The 13,599-nt window shown below is 42.7% G+C and overlaps 1 protein-coding gene across 1 annotated transcript in view; it reads right to left on the bottom strand.

Moving 5' to 3' along the window:
• pard3ba (par-3 family cell polarity regulator beta a) overlaps window positions 1-13,599 on the bottom strand; it is a gene marked incomplete at its 5' end in the record, with an annotated part of 206,020 nt that overhangs the window by 85,785 nt on the left and 106,636 nt on the right. Inside the window, 2 exon segments of the mRNA XM_024294332.2 lie at window positions 3,479-3,683; window positions 5,456-5,659. Coding sequence (XP_024150100.1) covers window positions 3,479-3,683; window positions 5,456-5,659 — 409 coding nt within the window.

The following is a 13,599-nucleotide window of genomic DNA, read 5'->3' as shown; positions in this document are numbered from 1 at the left end:
AGAATGCCTTCATAATACCAAAAAACTAACTCAACACACGTTTTTCAGCAGACTCCTGGCCGGTTCTCTTGCCGTTAATTGGACTTGTTGCATTGAGTTCATCCTCGGCTAAATAACTCAAATATAAGGCGTTTTGTGTTAAATCCAGCTTAAAACTTCTCGTGTCTGAAGTGTTGCGGAGAGCGGCGCAGCCCTCCGACCTGCACGTTCTGCTGCTGGGAGATAGCGTGAGAGCGGAACGGCTGATGCTAATTGGCTTGCTTTCCTGTCAGATTCCAAACGGGGAGCGGCGGCGGCCGTCTGACAGCGTACATCGGTTTGTAAACAGCAGATCAGGACGTCTGCGCCCCTCAAACGGGTGGAAGGTGGTTCTCGGGGTGACAGCTCGGATCGATCCGCGCCGACAGTGACGGGACAGACGGGACGTGTCGGGGCCGAGGAGAGCCGCGGGGTTGACCGGTGACACGCATCTGTAAGGCGGCGCGAGCTGCGTCTCCGTGGTGCATTCAGAGCACGGCGCGTGTCAGAGGAGCGCCGCAGCCGTTTGATGACACAATCAAAGTGTGTTAGTCACAAGCTGTATCCTTCAAACCCTGACCCACAAGTCTAATCCGGATCCAAAAACAACGCAGAGCGAGAGCTCAAACGTAAGCCTCCACTTCAGAATGAATGTCATGATCACCCACGGCACAGACGCAGACTTTAAGGTTTGCAGCCCGGCCTTCACTTTCAACTGAAGTCACAGCCGGGAATCTTTTTATGGAAAATCAAGTAAATATCCATCTTTGATAAGGACATCTGAAGCCGTGAGCGGGTCAGCGTCTGCTGACGAGTGACTGAAGACTAAAGCTAAAGTCCCAGTCTCTGCTGCCCTGTCAGAGGCGAAGACCCTGAGGCCACGTCTCAGTCTGCAGGACGATGGACCTGCATCTGCAGTCACCAGAGTCTGTCGAGTACTGACCCGTCTGCGTTCAGAGTCAGTCGAGCGCAGGCAGGAAACCAGCTATCTGCATCTAGGTCCTCTCAATCTGTCTCCGTCCACAAGAGTCTATCGAATGCTGGCAGGACAACAGCCAGCTGCATGTAGCTGCTTACCCATCGGCGCTCAAATTCTATCAAACGCAGGTAGTACCATGGCTAGCTCCATATAGCCGCTCACCCGTCTGCATTAAGAGTCTGTCGAACGTTTTTTGGTGGCAAAAAACTGACAAACAGAAATGGACGAACAAAAACTTCTACATTTTTAGTATTTTATCTGGTTTAGCAGCAAAATCCCAAACCACTACTGAGCTCATTAACCACGAGCTGAAATCCAGCAGCTTCTGTCTGTGAGCCTTTTAATTTATCTGTCACCAAATAGGCAAAAATAAAATCATTTATTTTTAAAAACTACTTTAGAGTCCAGAAACCTTCAGAAAAAGAAAAACAAAAAACCTGCAACTTCCAGTGGTCGCCGTTTCGCCGCCGTTTGCAAAATCCGGCAGTGCGGCCAAACACAAGCTGCTCCCACAAACAGTGGAAACGGCTAAACTAAATAATTACAGTCGCTCAAAGTGACAGAACCCGCTCCACGGCTGCTGCCGCGCACACTTTCCCCGCAGAGGTAAATTGAGGTCGCGTGGTTACAATCTGCCCTTTTCCTAATGCTGCCGTCCCAGTAAAATATCATTTAAGAGCGGCGAGCTGGCTGAGCCCAGTGCTGGCTAATTAAGTCATATTTCAAGTTCAATAATAATCAAGTTGGCCGGATAAAGGCCAGTCGAGGGGGGGCGGGGCTTTTACGGCATGGTTGACTTATAGAGACGGTGCTGCAGAGAATGGTTGAGACCGTTTCTGACAAACTAAAGGAGTTTGGATGCAGCAAACAGCAGCACCACATGCTGCACGGAGAACATGACTGTTCATTTTAGTAAAGAGGAGCTTCAATCCATTATTATGAATGAAAATGCACTTTAAGAACTCAACATGTGTTTGCTTTAAACTTTTGGGGCTTTTAAGTGCATTATACTTTTTATTCCTCACTATAAAAAAACCCAAAACGGTATTTTGATCAGTTCATGCATTTCTGAGTAATGCTCTGAAGACCTTTGATCTCAGCAGCAGCCCCTCCCATACTCATGAAAATGGGCGGGCCCCATCGTGCTGACGTCACAAGGTAAAAACAGCACCTACCAGGAAGTCTGCACTGCCAGAACCTCCACCAGGCTAACACAAACACACAATTTCTCCAAGAAGCTAGCAGTGCTCAGACACTTAGCTTCGTCACTCAGCTAGAGGTGGTTAGCCGCTTAGCTTCGCCACTCAGCTAGAGGTGGTTAGCCGCTTAGCTTCGCCACTCAGCTAGAGGTGGTTAGCTGCTTAGCTTCCTTAGCTTCGCCACTCAGCTAGAGGTGGTTAGCCGCTTAGCTTCGCCACTCAGCTAGAGGTGGTTAGCCAATTAGCTTCGTCACTCAGCTAGAGGTGGTTAGCCGCTTAGCTTCGTCACTCAGCTAGAAGCATGTAGAAGCATGTAGCTGAAATATTAGCTAAACTTCAAATTAGTATATAACATAAAAATAAGCCTAAATTAGCCAAAACAGCTAGCATGCTGTTGAAATATTAGCTAAACTCCAAAATAGCCTAAAAAACCTTGGTAAATGCCAAAATAGTCCAAAAAGCTAACAGAATGCCATTATAACTTTACTACACTCTGACTCTGTTTACTATAAAGTAACGACTAATCGACTATTAAATTAGTCGTCAATTTTAATAGTTGATTAGTGGCAGAACCTTCTAGTCACCAAGACATTTTTTTCTCAAAATTTAAAATGTTTTTCCTTGCGAAATAGACTATTCTTCTTGGTCTGTGTACTCTCTTGTCTTTGCAGTGAAACTGGAAAACGTCTTTCAAATGTTGCAGCAGTGTGTCTCGCATCCGAGCCTGAATGTGTCAGGATCCATGAGGATCTGACCCGATCTCTAACACCCCTCGTCTTCTGCTGCTCCGTGTCCTTCATGCCGCCCTTCCCGCTCCTGCCCTACTTCCCCCAGCAGACTCCCAGCGTCTTCCATTACCGCCCTTGACACCGCGGCCGATTGGATTCTTATCGGCCATCTGTAGTCCGACGCTCAGCCGGCGCTATCTCTCGTCACAGCCTAATTGAATCTCAAGTGTTGGAAGTGTGGCGATACACCGGCCACGGCGTGTCACCGCCGGCAGATAAGAACTGCTGTTGGGGATTGGCCCACCTCGAACGGCGATGGGGACATGCTGATAAACAAGCTGATGGTTCGTGCCGAGTCTGCGCGACTTCAGCAAGATGGAGGAATAATGGAGGCTCTTCATTACACTCAAGCTTCATAGCCAATCAGCCTGTATCCCATAATCCCGCTGGGCTCGCTGGGGTCATTTGTTCACAGTTAAGTAGGAGAAAGTAGGGCATCGATTTCTGCATTTCCAGGAGGAACGGATGGGATATTTGACAGTAAAACCTCCTACCGTAAGATCCCAAAGCCCTTCTTTTTGGGTTTCTTCTCCAGGTCGTCTCCAGAATCCTCGCCTTTCTTCTTCCCCTTGCTCTTCTTCTCCTTCTTCTTCCCTTTGGTTTTCTTCTTCTTCTTCCCCTCGTCGGCGTCCAGGTCCTGGCGGGAGGAGCTGCTGGCCGGGGTCTCGTGGCCGGAGCTCTGATCCGAGCCGTCGTCGTCTGGAGGAAACGGACATATAGATATACAGTCGGTAAATTGCTGAGTGGATAAAATCCTACGGCGTTTCATTAGAGGGTGAGATCGTCTCTCAGCAGGCCTCGGCTCTCCAGCTGATGTGCCGCGGCTTTGTGGTCGCTAATTTAAAATGGATACTAGAAGTGGAGGAGAGGATCCTTCACCTCAAGAACGGATAACAATTCACGAGAAGGAGCTTCACACGACGGACGGCCATACTTGAAAAACGACTCAAGTCAAACTAGACACGAGTTCCACAACCCTAAAAAAGGAAATGAAGGGTCTCATAAAGTCTCAAAATAGCTCAAAATGCTTTATAATTGTCTTATGAAGGCTATAGAAAGGCTGAAAAAATATCCAATGTTTTATCAAATCTAATAAATGTCTTTAAATGCTAATAATGTTTAATAAAGTGCTAACAGTTGTTAATGTCTTATAAGGCATTTTACCAAATCAGACCAGATTAGAATAAAATAGATTGGATTACCAGATCAGATTAGATTGGATTACCAGACCAAACCAGATTAGATTACCAGATCAGATTAGATTGGATTACCAGACCAAACCAGATTAGATTACCAGATCAGATTAGATTGGATTACCATCCTAAACCAGATTAGATTAAATTGGATTACCAGACCAGATTAGATTGGATTAGAAAACCAGATTATATTAGATTACCAGACAAAACCGAACCAGATTAGATTAGATTACCAAACCCGATTAGATTAGATAACGATAACCAGACAAGACCAAACCAGATTAGATTAAATTGGATTACCAGACCAGATTAGATTGGATTAGAAAACCAGATTATATTAGATTACCAGACAAAACCAGATTAGATTAAATTGGGTTACCAGACCAGACTAGATTAGATTAGAAAACCAGATTATATTAGATTACCAGACAAAACCAAACCAGATTAGATTAGATTACCAAACCATATTAGATTAGATTACTAGACAGACCAAGTCCCCTTAAATTTGATTAGATTGGATTACCAGGCCAGGTTAGATTAGATTGGATTACCAGGTCAGATTAGATTAGATTGGATTACCAGATCAGATTAGATTGGATTACCAGATCAGATTAGATTGTATTACCAACCCGAAACCAGATTAGATTAAATTGATTTACCTGAACAGACTAGATTAGATTAGAAGACCAGATTAGATTAGATTACTAGACAGACCAAGCCCAATTAAATTAGATTAGATTTGATTACCAGGCCAGGTTAGATTAGATTACCAGACAAGATAAGATTAGATTAGACTGGAGTGGATCACCAGACCAGACCTGATAAGATTAGACTAGATTACCAGACCAGACCAGACTAGATTAAATTGAGTATAATTTCCAGATCAGACTAGACCAGATTAGACTGGATGAGATTAGATGAGATAAGATCAGATAGGACCTGATTAGATCTGATTGGATTACCAGACCAGATTAGATTATATTAGATTTGATTGCCAGACCAAACCAGGCTAGATTAAATTGGATTTGATTAAAGACATCCAATCCGATCAGAACAGACTAGACTAGATTCAGTTTATTGTTGTCATTATCACAAGTACAGTTTATCAGTTTATCATTCTTTCTGTTTCTAAAGCATAATAAAAAAAGAATTCATACCTACGAGTTCAAGAATAAATTAAAGTAAGTAATGAGAATAAGCGTTACCTGAGAAAGAACACAGAAAAACTCTAAGTAACTCAGCAGTACGACCTCTGATCTGCTGTTCCGCTCTTACCGTCCTCAGAAGGCCCGTCGTACGACCGGTCGATGGCGTTGCGGAAGCTCTGGTTGCACCCTCGCCCTCGGACCATGTTGGGCCGCGGCCGATGGAAGGGCACGGGGGCGTGGCTCTGCTCCGACATGGCGGTCAGGAGGCTCTCCAGAGAACTGGACTTCTGGAGGCCCAGGGTGGGGCCGAACGCTCCTCCAGCGGAGGGCTCTGAGAGAGCAGAGACAAACATGGACTGAGACGGTGGAGAAGGATTCTCCTTTGTGGCACGTTTGATGACCTCCTGAAGTAAACGGACACTAATCTAACTTTAGAAATGCACATAAATGTCACATTTCCTCCAAATTGACCACCATTTCCTGTGTTTTAGTCGTTTGTGTTAGGAGGAAGTCCACGTTAAAGTACTACCTATTTCACCACAAAGCTTCTCTTTTTCCACTAACACAACAGAAAGAGCAGATGGAAGAGAAACCGGGAAGAAAGATTTGTCGCCGACGGACGAGGGAGGGACTATTGCTGCAAATTCGATATACTGCTAAAATGAGACGCAGTAATCTCATTGAGACCATGAGCTTTAAGCAATTTTTAGCCCACTGTTTATGAAGCATTACGCTTATAACCATCTCCTGGAGTCACATTACCTTATTCAATTAAAGGGCATCTGCATTAAACCCTGCAAAAGTCATTTGCTCTGCAATTAAATTTAGGGCCCGCTCTTCAGTATATGAACTCAAGAAGTTTGGAAAAGAGGGGTACTTAAAACATTAACGTTATCGTCTGGCCGCAGTAAACAAACCATACAAGCATATTTTATGTCTAATTAACGGGTGAAACATGTTTAGGCAAAATATATTAGGGCGAGATTAACTGCAGAATCTAAAACCTGGTGAGCTCACTTTGCAGCAAACCCACACAAGAATGAGACCGTAATAGTATCTCAACAGTATCTATGTTTCCTGCGCTTGTTTTCTTCCTTCATTAGTTTCAAAATAATCTTTGAAATTATTATTTGTAAAACCACAAATGTTACATTTAAACATTTTTAAATGAATACATATACATTTTTTTATGACAAATTGTTCAGACACAATGCATTGTGGTCTATATTCACCAATCTTGTGTTTTTTGCAAAGATTTCTGGGAAACAACCTATACACAACACATTCTCATCCACAGTTGAGTACCAAAAGCCAGTACTGGTACCCTGACCCAGCACCGGACATAGTACCAGACGTGGTCTGATTCGTCGGGATAGGTCCAATACCGGCACCCTGACCCGGCACCAGAGTCAGATGTGGCACCGGACGAGTACTGTTCCTCGGGATGCGCCCAGTACTGGTACAGGCATTCTGACCCGGCAACAGACACAGTACCGGATGCGGCGCCGGACACAGACTGTTCCTTGGGATGTGTCCAGTACCGTACCTGAACCAGGTACCCTAACCTAACACTGGATGCGGTAGTGGATTTGTTATGAGGCGCGGTACCAGACATGGTACTGGACCTGAACCAGAACTAGACGCAGTACTATGCGCAAACTGGGCTCTGATCCGCTACCAGACGTGAACCGGTATTGGCCTGATTCACGGTTTGGAATTGGGGACCCTCGATTTAATAGGAAGTAAAAAAACAAAAGAACGACAAGTTGGGGAAACCCAAAACGTCAAAAACTGACACAGAGGGGTCCTAACCAAATGTTAAGTTAGTAAGAAAAGACAGAACTCGGACACAAAATTACAAGTGCTTAAGCAAGAAAAATGTCATTATTTTAAGTGAAATTATAATGTTTTTGTTGTTTTATAAATAAAGATGAATTCAAACAAAAAAAATGTAATAATTTCATGTGACGTCACACAAAACGACAAGTGTACAGAGCGATTTCTGGTTAATATAGTGTCTCTGGTTTCGCTTTTTTACATTTACACCTTAAAATACCCCGAAAAACAACAAATATTTCTTATTACAACAACTACATTTAGTCTTGGGTGCAGTTAAAACATGCGCGGCCAACATGCAGCGATGTGCATCTGGGCCCGTCTCGACCTTTAACGTTTGGCCAACATTCTCAGTCGTGGAAAGCTAGCGGTAGGATTAGCATAAATTAAAAGAAGAAAATCTGAATTTCATTAATGATCAAACAAGCAGCATTCAGTAAGGTGCCTGTAAACTGGGTTGTCAGAGAGAAATAATGCACGACTGATTTAATATCATCCATATGATTTTATGGACGCAGCTGTGGATCATTCTGCAGGAGGAATACTGACATTTGATCTAAGAGGGAAAAGATACAACCAAGTAGGACATTTAGAAAATAAATATTGCAAATATTTCTGTTACAATTGGTTAGGTACCCAGCCTTATCCCTGTGAGGGTAACATAACTGTTTTCTTCTCTATAATTCATTTCTGTAATCTTCATAGAAATAAATATCACTAAAACCTTTTGAAAACTAGATATATAGCATTACCTGCGATAATGCTAGTGTGAATGCTGTAAGCTGAATGTGGCTGCTGAAGATGCTGAAATGGATAACTAAAAACACTGAAGCTGAAAATGCTAAAGTTGATAACTGAAATGGCTGAAGCCGACAGCTAGCTAAAATATTGTCAAAATGCATAATTATTCTAAAAAACTGAAAAAAATTAATAAATTAGCCAATATCGCTAGCATGTAACGGAGCTATAAGCTAAATGCCAAATTAGCCTAAAAAACTGGTAAAATGTGTAATTTAGCCAAAACAGCTAGCATATAGCTAAAATGTTAGCTAAGCTCCAAATTAGCCAAAAAACTAAAAAAAAAAATCTAAATTAGCTTAAAAAACGCTAGCATGAAGCTTAAATATTTGCTAAATGCCAAATAAGCTAAAAAACTGGTAAAATGTCTAATTTAGCCAAAATAGTTAGCTTGTGGCTGAAATATTAGCTAAGCTCCAAATTAACCTAAAAAAAATGAAAAAAAGTCTAAATTAGCCAAAAATCTAGCACATAGCTGAAATATTTGCTAAATGCCAAATTAGAATAAAAAAACTGGTAAAATGTGTAATTTAGCCAAAACAGCTAGCATAAAGCTAAAATATTAGCTAAGCTCCAAATTAGTCAAAAAACTAAAAAAAAATTCTAAATTAGCTTAAAAAATGCTAGCATGTAGCTTAAATATTTGCTAAATGCCAAATAAGCTAAAAACTGGTAAAATGTCTAATTTAGCCAAAACAGCTAGCTTGTAGCTGAAATATTAGCTAAGCTCCAAATTAGCCTAAAAAATGAAAAAAAAGCCTAAATTAGCCAAAAAAAAAAGCTAGCACATAGCTGAAATATTTGCTAAGTGCCAAAAAGGCTAAAAAACTGGTAAATGTCAAATTTAACCAAAAAAAAAACAAACAAAGTTAAAATATTAGTAAAGCTCCAAATTAGCCTAAAAAATGAAAAAAAAATTCTAAATTAGCCAAAATATCTAGCTTGTAGCTGAAATATTAGCTAAGCTCGAAATAAAAAAAATTATAAGAGTCTCGATCTGCGTTTCTGATAGTTTGTGGGAGGCCGGGCCAAATGTGTATCCGGCCCGCGGGCCATAGTTTGGGGGCCCCAGAGATAGATCACCTTTTATTATTTACATAAAATTGGTCTCAACAGCATTCAGCTGTCAACTTTGCCATTTTGTGTGACGTCACTTAAAAAAGGGTCTTTAACATTGAAAGTTAAACCCCCCAAACCATAAAGACGAAGGGCGAAGAAGCAGGATCCACTTGAAAGGAAAAGAATTTGGAATTCTCCCTGAGAAACTCACACCACGAATGAGTACGGATGAGAATTACAGCAATATGGAAACTGACAGGCTCATGCATAAGCAACAGAGGGAAGGGTACTGTGGCTTGGCCTCCAAACGGAGAATGAAAGAGCGGTGGCGGCGGAGCAGGAGCACGGCGAAGGCCGAAGCTAATTCAGCAGGAAGAAGGGATTCAAGAAAAGACCTTTGGGGGGTCCAGGTGGACTCCAAAGCCTGCAGAGGACCGTCCTCTTTGCAGTACCAACCCACGACCCGCTTTATTGTCATTTGAAGGACTTGAATCTTTGAAGAAAAAACGGTCAAAAGTAAGCGGAGTGTTTCTGCCTTTTAAGTCCCAAATTGACTTTCTGAGAGGAAGTGGGATTTATGGGGAATAAGGGGTTAGAGAACTAGAGAGGGAGGGGGGGCTCGGGAATAAAACGCTCAATTTGAGAGACAGGATTTGTGTCACAAATGTAATTACGGCTGTCCGGCTCACAGCCTGATAGAATTAAGCTCCTTGGCAGTGCAGCGGTTCACACAAACGCTGCTGTTCATTACCGGATGGGAGAACTTTGCTCTCCGAGTGGGGAAGAAGCCGGCGTCTTTTTTTTCCCTGCCGGTGAAAAGACGGTTTGTGTCCTTGACCGCTTTCAGATGAAATGTGAGCTGAAATTCCAGTTTGCTGGAGCGCGTTTGTGTGCACCGGCTCCTGCGCGAGTAAATGAATAATGAGGGTTTAATAGGACGGGTGAGAGGGGAAGAGGTGGCTATCACCGCTAGCTCGATCCAATGGAGGGTGAAATCAGCGTTTATCACATAACGCCGCCCGCTGTGCCGGCAGATGCTCTCGCGGATCCGTTCGCATCACGTCTGCCCGACTGGCACCGGCTCAAGCTGGTGCACGCTCCTGACAAACAGCCCAACGGCTGAAAGAAGGTGATGCCCTCACAGCTGGAACCGTCTGATCAGCACCGAACTGACTTTACCGCGCCACTTCCAGGTCCAACGGAGCGCTTCTGCAACTTCAACATCTTAAAGCATCCTTAAATGTGTTGACATTACTAAAGAAAGGACTGATTTGATTAAGCTTTGGTTGGGTTGTCTGCTGGCAAAAAATGGCCAAACCTGTACGGGGCACAAAAGTCGTAGACCACCCGGTGATGCCGTAGAGCAGGAGTGTCAAAGTCAATCGCTCAAGGGGCCAAAATCCAAAACACACCTTAGGTCGCGGGCCGAACGGTATAAACATTTATTAAACACTCTAAAGCTACATTTTTAAAACTTTAAAACCTAAAGTTTTAACATAATTGTTAACTAGATATATAGCATTACCTGTGATATTACTAGTGTGAATGCTGGAAGCTGAATTTGGTCACTAAAGATTCTAGTGTTGATAGCTGAAGATGCTGAAATTGATAGCTAAAAATGCTGACGTTGATAGCTGAAAACACTGAGGCTGAAAGCCAGCTAAAATATTAGCTAAGTAAAAATTAGCCTAAAAAACTGAAATAAGCCTAAATTAGCCAAAATAGCTAGCATGCAGCTGATATTGGCCCCTCCTTGAACCGCCACCTTAACGTGGTGGAGGGGTTTGAGTGCTTGAGTGATCTCAGGAGCTATGCTGTCGGGGGCTTCTGCCCCTGGTAGGGTCTCCCATGGCAGACAGGTCCTGAGTGACAAGCCAGACAAAGAGCGGTTCAGAACCCCTTTATGAGTAAAAACATGAAAGATTCCGTTACGTCGCCCGGATTTGCGTCACCGGGGCCCCACCCTGGAGCCAGGCCTGGGGTTGGGGCTCGGAGGCGAGCGCCTGGTGGCCAGGGCCCCTCCCACGGGCCCCGGTCGGGTCCAACCCGAAGGAGCGACGTGGGATCACTCCCCAGTGGGCCCACCACCTGCAGGGGAGCTCTGAAGGGGCCGGTGCATTGTGGTTTGGGTGGCAGTCGAAGGCGAGTGAAGCGGAGGAAGATGGATGGATGGATGGATGGATGGCAGCTGATATTAGCTAAACTACAAAATTGGACACAAAAAAACTGAAAAAAGCCTAAATTAGTAAAAACAGTGAAAAAATAACTAAATTCCAAAACAGCCTAAAAAACAGGAAAGAGCCTAAATTAGTCAAAATAGCTAGCATGTAGCTGAAATATTTACTAAACTACAAAATAGCCTAAAAAAATACTGAAAAAGCCTGAATTAGCCAAAACAGCTAGGATGAAGCTAAAATTTTTGTTAAATTCCAAATTAACCTAAAAAACTGAGAAAGAAAAGTAGGTTAGTCAAAACAGCTAGCGTGTAGCTGAAATATTAGCTAAACTCAAAAATGGACCAAAAAACTAAAAACATGAAAAAGCCTAAATTAGTCAAAACAGTGAAAAAAATAACTAAACTCCAAAACAGCCTAAAAAACAGGAAAAAACCTAAATTAGTCAAAACAGCTAGCATGTAGCTGAAATATTAGCTAAACTACAAATTAACCTAAAAAACTGAGAAAAAAAGTAGGTTAGTCAAAACAGCTAGCATGTAGCTGAAATATTAGCTAAACTACAAAATGGACCAAAAAAAAATAAAAAAATAACTGAAAAAAGCCTAAATTAGTCATAGCAGTGAAAAAATAACTAAACTCCAAAACAGCCTAAAAAACAGGAAGAAACCTAAATTAGCCAAAACAGCTAGCATGTAGCTGAAATATTAGACATATCAGACATATTCTGCGCTCAAACGCTTCACCTCCAGTTCACACTAGACGCGTATTTTTTCACGATGGTCGACAGGCACTTCACCGCGCGGAATCCGCTTCCCAGCATCTCCGCGTCTGGTGTGAACCAAGCGTTAGCTAAACCTTTGAGCGTCCACCTTGACCCTTTACTGTCGATATTTTTAGTTTGTAAACTGGCCCAACAGGAAGTGCAAATGTCTGCCATTTCTGAAAATATAATGTACTGTTAGAGCACATTCTTGCTTATAATTAAGACTTCCATGAAACAAAAAAGTGATTTTCTCGCAAAGTAAAGCAAACTTTACAACCTATATTCAACATTTTCATTGTTAATAATGCATCTTTTTTTCTAAAAGAGCAGAAACATATAAAGAAAAAAAAATACAATAAAAGGCACAAGAGCGGAACAACTCTGAACCTTTCCCCCCGCGGTGTCTCTGCAGGATCTTAACACTTACCCATCAACCGGACTACAATGCACTCCGCAGCATGCTGCTATGTAGCAGACTGGCAAAAAGGTTGCCACGGTTACAAGAAAGTGCCCCTTCCATTAAAACTGCTGGGGGGTTACAGTGGTGGCGAGCTTTCTGAGTGTTTTAAAGATGCTTGATACCGTGTTACCAGGGAGACACTTGAATAGGGTCTTGCTGCTTCTGGTCACAGCAGAATTAAGTGTCGGCGGGTTTCGGTTCTGCACGTACACAACGCCCACACACACATACACACTTTTCAATCATATAGCCAATCTCTACTAATAAAAAGCTGAAACCGCTGCTCTGGAAGCCAGTAAAACAGGCTGTGCCGTAAAAACACACACGCTGCTCGAACACCTGTAAACTATGACCCGCCACAATAAAGGTCACAAAGGTTCCTGACAAAGACGCGATAAACGAGGACTGAAACGGTTTCTACACCTGATTTATATGGATGCTTGAAAGTTCTCAGTTGTGGATTTTAACAATCCTGTCTCAATAAAACTTTAGATCCCTTTGAGCAAATATAGGGAGATTTTAATGGCTTTCAATGGATTAAAAAAGAGCTTTAAAACTTAACTGGGAGCAGATCTGTGACGTGATAGACCTTTATTTTGAAGCCGTTGGGCTTAAGTGATCTCAGACTAAAAACAAAGCAGTGGTTTTCAACTTTTGAGCTGTGCTCAACTTTATTACATAAAGTAACGACTAATGGACTATTAAATTAGTTGTCGACCATTTTAGTCGACTAATCGTTGCAGCCCTACTTTCACTTGGGCCACAGTACTTGTCTTCAAAAGTGTGTCAAGTCATCAAACAGAATTGTTTCTTTCTTCAACTTTGGCGACATTTTGAATTTCAAATAAGCAACTTCATATCCAATTAGCTCTCTGGCTGCAAGACTAATGTAAACTCATGTTACAGCTATTCTTCCCTCCACCCCACTGAGGGGGCCGTTCAATCACCAAGCGCCTCCCGCCACTTCCTGACTGAGTTCAGCTGGATCAGAGGCTGAGGGAGGCGTCGCTCTGTTGTAATTGTGTTTAGATGTATGAGGGAACGGCGGCTTTAGCCTCCACCAGGATGGATCTCAATAATCAATGGACAGGACTCAAAAGGCCATTTCATAATTACACCTGAACCATCGCAGGGATACGAGATGAGGAGATGCAGGAGTGGAAGAAAGAAAAAAAAAA

The sequence above is a fragment of the Oryzias melastigma genome, linkage group LG2 (assembly GCF_002922805.2).
Source record: "Oryzias melastigma strain HK-1 linkage group LG2, ASM292280v2, whole genome shotgun sequence".
Lineage (NCBI taxonomy): Eukaryota > Metazoa > Chordata > Actinopteri > Beloniformes > Adrianichthyidae > Oryzias > Oryzias melastigma.
Note: the sequence above shows the minus strand (reverse complement) of the source record. Positions and strands in the feature narration are given on the sequence as shown.